The sequence below is a fragment of the Cryptotermes secundus genome, unplaced genomic scaffold, assembly GCF_002891405.2.
Source record: "Cryptotermes secundus unplaced genomic scaffold, Csec_1.0 scaffold219, whole genome shotgun sequence".
Classification (NCBI taxonomy): Eukaryota; Metazoa; Arthropoda; class Insecta; order Blattodea; family Kalotermitidae; genus Cryptotermes; species Cryptotermes secundus.
Genome location: NW_019720163.1, coordinates 718,111 through 725,459, shown reverse-complemented (window position 1 = coordinate 725,459; position 7,349 = coordinate 718,111). Strand labels below are relative to the sequence as shown.

The 7,349-nt window shown below is 39.4% G+C and overlaps 1 protein-coding gene across 4 annotated transcripts in view; it reads right to left on the bottom strand.

Annotated features, from left to right (window-relative positions):
• The window catches only part of LOC111867071, a 391,471-nt gene that overhangs the window by 19,708 nt on the left and 364,414 nt on the right, over positions 1–7,349 (bottom strand). For all 4 annotated transcript variants that reach the window (XR_004513307.1, XM_023856556.2, XM_033752585.1 and 1 more), the window contains exon 4: positions 2,862–2,992. Coding sequence is in view for 3 of the 4 variants with exons in the window: in XM_023856556.2 (XP_023712324.1) it covers positions 2,862–2,992 (131 nt within the window). In the remaining variant the exon portion in view is untranslated. The remainder of the gene's footprint in view (positions 1–2,861; positions 2,993–7,349) is intronic.

Below are 7,349 nucleotides of genomic sequence, written 5' to 3'. Positions count from 1 at the left end.
AGTAGTAGTAGTAGTAGTAGTGGGTAAGAACAAACCTTATTGGTAATAGATAGGGATAACAAATGAAATACTTACGGAACATTCAGTTATGCTGACTGATGAGACATAGAAACAAGAATATTTTCAACCCTATAATCCTTGCAATACCATCAACACAATTATCTAGCAGTAACTTTGTTTGTTCTTATCCACTTCATATTTCGACCCTGTTTTTTGTCATCTTCTGGTGGTACACACACTTAAACCTCAGTCATCTGAATTGTCACGCCATATATTCTGTTAGAAAATGAGACCCTTCATCCTAGTGAGTAGTAGTAGTAGTAGTAGTAGTAGTAGTAGTAGTAGTAGTAGTAGTAGTAGTAGTAGTAGTAGTAGTAGTAGTAGTAGTAGTTAGTGGGTAAGAACAAATTGATATGATAATTGATAATGGATAATTGTGCTGCTGATGATGTAAATGATTATATGTACAAAAGGAGGATATCCCAATCAGAGATTTTAACGCCTGTTTTGTGATATGAATGCTAGTGCTGAAGAGAGATAACTTAGCCCGTGGAATGTATGAGAAGACAGAGGGGATACATTATGTATATACACTGATAATTCCATAGCCCGATCACAGGGGTCTCGCGGTTTAAGACATGAAATTATTTTGATCCCTCGAAAACTGAGATCGTAGGTTCGAATTGCATTCAAGGCATGGATGTCTGTGTTTATTCTGTGTCTGTAGTAGGTAATGACCTTGCGACGAGCTGATCCCCACTCTACGGAATTCTACCGACTGTCTTAGATTAAGAAACTGAAGTGAAACGAAGTGTTTCAAGGATGCCCTGTGCTCCTAGCGGGAGCAGCAGGATAGAAGAAGGTAGTCGCATATCGCGCAAGAATTGCAAACCTCACGGAAATATATGAAGGCAAATACGAAATTGTCAGATGGCGAATAATCCTGCCACAGACCGAACGTTAGTAAACGAGCTCTCTGCACAGGATAAATATCTCCTCTGAGCTATCTGGAGTATTCGACTCTTCAACGATTTCCTGTTTTTTGTAGCCCCTAGAATGTTCATTACTGCCAATTGTGATGGATTTCATTTTAATCTCTTTATCTTATACGGAAAGTAGGTTAACGACATTTTCATGACCATACGACTGTTCTCTCTTAACAACATTTTAACCAGTTAACATATTTCATGAATTTCATAAGGATATCATGTCACTTGGGTCTAACCAGCATCTATGATAGTTAATTTCCTCGCATACCAACACTTCAGACCAACGTGCCAACTTCCCGCAAGGTGGCGACATTTAATTCCCTACTGCAAATTGCGCACGTGACAGGCATTCGTAAAATATGTTACTTTTATTTAGGCATATTTTTATAAAAATTCAAACAAGGGGGTTACCACGCAATAAATATATATTTCTGTCCGCTTACCGGCGATAACTGGCCGCCTGTGTGGTGTAGTGGTCAAAGTTCCTGGTTACAGATCCAGAAGGCCTAGTTCGATTCCCGGGGCTAGAAAATTTTCTGAGAAGTAGTGGGTCTGGAATGGTGTTCACTGAGCCCCGTGAGGATAATTGAGGGGCTACTAGAATGGAAAAATAGCTGCTCCGGTCTATAAAACCGAAATTAACGACCGTGGGGACCCGTTGCGCTGACTACGCGGCACCCTCTATCAGCTAAAGCTGGCACCAACTTCGCCGATAAGAGGCGGTCGCTCGGTCGGTATAGTTCGTTTGCGGACTAAAATCCACGGAATTTGTTTGTTTTAAAAACGATAACCAATGGGAAATTTGAACTAGATGTATGTTATATTTTTACGGAGCTATGTCATAAATATATCTATCACATATAACATGTCAAATGTTGCTTACATGGCAACAGTAACGTATTGACGGGAAAAAACCTTTGGTGTGGCAGAAATCTGTACTGATAAAAATTATATACAGAAAATGGCTACTAAATATTGCAATTACTAATTTACAGTTCCTTCTAACTTAGGCGTTATATTTTTCCTGCAGTTCATTTAGATTTTATATTTCACTATATTCGTCCTGGATGAATAGTTTTTTCGGAATGTTAGTTGAAGCTGATGTCACTTGTAAATCCAATTTCTATTGATGATGAACACCACAAGGTGCATTTACTCATATATATACTCTGTTCCTGCAGGGTAAATTCGACTGTATTGACTAAGCAGCCGCAGGAAGCTGACAATTTTTATTCTCCAGGTCGGGATCTGAGTGAGGGATAAATCATAAAAGTAGTATGTCACGAAACTTTGCAAAAAAAAAATTAAGACTTTGCACGAAATATGGAACTGAAAGAGAGCATGGCGTGTGGACCCAGAAAATGGAATGTGAGAAGAAGCTGGAGAGAACTTTATATTTACAGCTTTCATTTAACATTTTTCGGAAGGGGTTCAGTGTAACTGAAGATCTACAATAATCAAAGGAAATCCTGTTACCTTTACTAGCAGACAAGTTTCAATTATCAGCCATTTTCAGTGCCACATGTTCAGAAGATAAATTCAAGAAGAAAGTCTGGAGTAAACTTAAAATCAACCCAGAGGTTTAGTTAAGAAGCCTTTAGGATGGGAGATACAGACATAGATGGGAGGAGAATATCAGAATGCTGTTTATAGAAAGGCGTGTTAAGACGTTGATTGGATTGCACTAGCTCAGTAGGTGCCCAATTCAAAGCCACAATTGCAGAATTTTGTTAACATGAAAATCCACTTTTGAGTTCCATAAATTCAGGGGATTTCTTGACCTCCTCGGTATCACAAGTTCTCAAGGAACACTCAGCATGACAGAGTTAGTTTATGCTATAAAATGCATGGTGGTGGTTGTAGTGGACTGACCGTCTGTGTGTCGATGCTGAGGCAGCCGACGCGCTGCGGCGAACACTCTGACCGGTCTGCACACTTCTTGTTGACCACCACACTCTCTCCCCGGGAGTCCATGATATGCAACGTGTGGCAGAAGTCCTCACCTACAGAAAACCACATCAAACATGTATTCTCTAACCTGTGAGAAATTACTAGGCAGAGCAGCAATTTTTTATAAGAGATAACTTCGTAATTACATGTATCGAAGTTAAAAATTATTAAATTTTTTATGAAATTTTGAAAACAATCAATTAATTGGGATGTATTTCGCAAAATAAATTATGATAATTTTCTGACTCCTAATAAATTCATATATTAAATGGTTCTGGTAATTGTAAATCTAAAGGTAGATTTAAAACTTGTAAAGGATTTAATCGATATCAGTTTTTAATCGACTAATTATACAGCATTGATCGATAACTGAGGAAATTTAATAGTAAGAAAAATTTGGTGCTAACAAGATAAGCTGACATATCCTGGACAGCTTTCAGAAGTTTGGATAACCATAGTTTGCTGTAGGCTGTAGTGGCCTGTACAATGTGTTTTTATTCAGGAGGGCACGAGCTACCTGGCAGGGTCATGGCAGGAGAGTACAAAATCTATTGATGATTCACACTCAGTGTATATTTTATCATGAAGCTTTTGAGAACATCGTAACAACCTTTCATACCGGAATTCCTTGACTAGTTAAGAAATTGTTAACTTTACACAAAAGTCTGGAAGTAGGCCTACAGTTAATCTGCAGTGTCCTAGGTATGTAGCATTTTTAAATAAGACAGTACATAAAAGGGATCTTCCACGTTATAATTGTATAAATTTAATTCTGTAGGATAATAATTTGCGATGTCTCTTAGCGCAGAAATAAAACGTTTTGTGCAGTTTAGCTCTAGTAACATTGGCTTTTCTGTTATGACGTCATGCCAGGGGCAGTTTACAGCTCCGTCAAGCAGTTCCGTGTTTGTGAACATTATGACTGGGGTGAACAAGACGAAACACCTGGGGATTACAGCCCTGAAGTTATGGTGAGAAACTGGTCGGATAAACCAATTGAGAAAATTCACTATCTTCCATTACGCTGATTCATTTTAGGTTGTTTAACAGAATGGTTCAACCCTAGAACGTTGAATGAGAAGCAAAGATAATCCCAACGACGAGGAAATAAGTAAAAAACAGACTTCTTGGTGTATTTATCCTTACATTCTGAAGAGACGAAATAAAACAACCAAAAATATTGGTCAGACTAGCCAGTAGCAGAATTAAATAGTATCTGCAATAAACCATTCTTTGTGTAATTAACTCCTTTCTATCGGTTTTGTCTTAGCAGAATGATATGTGAGAGATTTTTTGGCATTAACACTATCTGCACTAGATACAGGCCTAAATATATATATCTATTATTCGAAGATATTGTCTTGTGATACGTAATACCGTGGGAAAGCCAGAAGGAAAGATACAACTAACAAACATAGACATAGGTGGGAGAATAATATTAAGATGGATGTTAGAGAGATAGAAAGGGATGCTCTGGATTAGTTTGACCTGGCTCAGGATAGGGGCAATTGGAGGGATCTTGTGAAAACTGTAAGGAACCTTCTGGTAAAATGCTGGGAAGTTCTTGAGTAACTGCACAATTGGTATATTCTCAAGAAGGTCTCAGCTCCATAAGATATAACACCGTGTATTTTGGTATATGTTTACAGAAGTTTTGAAGGACTGTGCTGCCTCAGTCCCCAGGGCACTCTTCTGTCCCGAGGATGAAGCAGTACGTTCCTCCCGAAAGTCGGTAGATATTTACAAGGCTTCATTGCGTCACATCCCAGAGGAGGGTAATCTCTGTAGTCACGGCGGTCATGGCCGGAAACTCAGATTCACGCTTAACAAATGAAATGGCAATAACCTCAAATATACGATAAAATGTATTGATTCAGGTGCTATGTATGCTGACTAGGCCGCGCCATAGCTCAAGCGGTTAGTCTCTGGCTTCCCACCGCGGCGGCCCGGGTTCGATCCCGTGTCTGGTCAAGTGGGATTTGTGGTGGACAAAGTGGCGCTGGGGCAGGTTTTCTCCGAGTACTTCGGTTTCCCCTACCAATCTTCATTTTACCAATTGCTCCACAATCACCCTCACCTATCCCCTGGGGCTGATACAATAGGCCAGAAGTGGCCGGAGTACAAGGAACTTAGTCCCACCCCACTGGCAATAAAAAACTATGCGGACTGGCTTTGCAATTTGACTATTGCCGACATTGTGGCTTACGAATAAGAAAACTTTCGATCGATTTCCTATCCTGATTATAACGCAGTAATACAATGAACTAATTCGCACGTTACCCCATAACCTGAAACAAGGAGCCCTCTAATTGAGCTATTAATACGAAGCTTGTTGGACCGATCCGTGTACTTATTCCGCGAGGTCAGTAAGCCCAAATAAAATGATACCCCGCAGAGTTCCAAAGCCGAAGTGTATTATACCCAGTCTCTGTAATTTAACCAATTATCAGGTTCACTCGATCAATTATTGTCGTGTTAATTATCGTAGCTGTAGGACTCACTGCCAGCGTTTCAATTGCTGTTGAATTCTGGTTCATGTTATTTGGGTCCGTATTTACAGCTGTGTTTACTGCTAAGGTCATGTGACGCTATTAAGCAGGCTTATGCAACTGTATCTGGGAAAATGTGGCTATATTAGTGGGCTGGGCAATATGTCAGAATATACATATATTTTTATGTAATTTGAGATTCAATAATATCACTTCGGAAAAGATCTGTCAAATACTAGATTTGAAAATTGAATTGGTTCGTCAGAGATCCTTTGTTCTGTAAATAATCTAATAAGTTATCTACTGAGATAAAATTAGTACCATATTGTAGCCGTGAAAGCTTAGTCAGTAAATGATCAGGCTACAAGATTTTTTTTTTATTGCCAGTGGGGTGGGACTAAGTCCCTTGTACTGCGGCTACTTCTGGCCTGTTGTACCAGCGCCAGATGATAAGTGAGAGTGATTGTGGAGCAATTGGTGGAATGAAGATTGGCAGGGGAAACCGAAGTACTCGGAGAAAACCTGCCCCAGCGTCAGTTTGTCCACCACAAAATCCCACTTAACCAGACCCGGGATCGAACTCGGGCCGCCGCGGTGGGAAGCCAGCGACTAACCACTTGAGCCACGGCGCGGGCAGGATACAAAATAGACGACCGAAGAAATTGGGTTCAATTCCGAGAATCGAAAAGACATTTACTTTTTTTCACATGGCCCAGAACTTCTTTGGAGCTCATTCACATCCGTCTAGTGGAGCTGTATCTCCATTCAGCCAAAGATCTTCATGATGTGACGCTTAAAGAAGATCAAGGGCCATTTTACCGTGCAGGTACCAGTTTTATGGCGTAATCGATGTTGGGGGAAGAGGGGAAAATGGTGGTTGTGCATATTTTCGAGCCGATAGAGACAATAGCGCCATTTAATACAGGGGCATGAAATATTGTATGCTGATACATCTCCGAAAACGTGCAACACCTGCGAAACTGTGTTTTTGTAGACTGCAAATAATTTCCTGGCCGCGCAATATTTATATTTATCTTTCGGCTTGATGACGATAAATAACATATATTGAACAGAAGCGCATGGAATGCTCGAGACAAATCGTAAATGTATCTACAACGTCAGTGTGTATTATTTTTCATATACGAGTATTAGCAGCTGAACTTGGTAATGACGCTGTATTGCGAGATTCTGTAATTTGACGTTGTGGGAATCTGCACTGATGGAAGTGATGCACAGAAGTTGATCAGTCGTTAAACAGTAATATTAATATTCACGGTTCACCAGGCCTTGGCGCAATAGATTATTATGGGATGGTGCGGATCTCACGCGATCAGGATATGGTACAGTGTGTGGTAACGAATTTCCAGAATACACAAAATAGGAAATATTTTGACGAGCTGATTGAAGTGTACAGCCCTCCTACCTTTCAGTTTTTTCTAGCCTTCCCATATACACTGAAATATATGTATACAACCAAACGTAAAAAAAAAAATTATAGAAAACTTTTTGTCTAATTCATTTTTTATGCGAAAAATTAAAACTGGCCTTTGACATTTCGAAGAAATTTTATTCCTCCTCCAAAAGTAATGACATGCTCCATTATTAAGGACAAATATGTGGACCTATGAGTAGTAAAATATTACGTTTATTTCTGTGAATGTCTTGAAGTGATGGACAGTTAATTTTCAGATTACTGCATATTGTAATAAAATGGATTCGAATAACCATGTTACTGACCTTGATGCATCAATTTATTTCTTACGCGTGTGGCGATGTTACATTGGTTTCCTGTTCGATTTTTCATGGCGGTTTCGTAGCTGATTAAATTTCTTGTAGAAAGATATAAGGAAACGTTGCGATTAATTTCAACGCGTTTATGATGAAGATACAATATAAAAATATTGAGGCAAGTCTAATGATA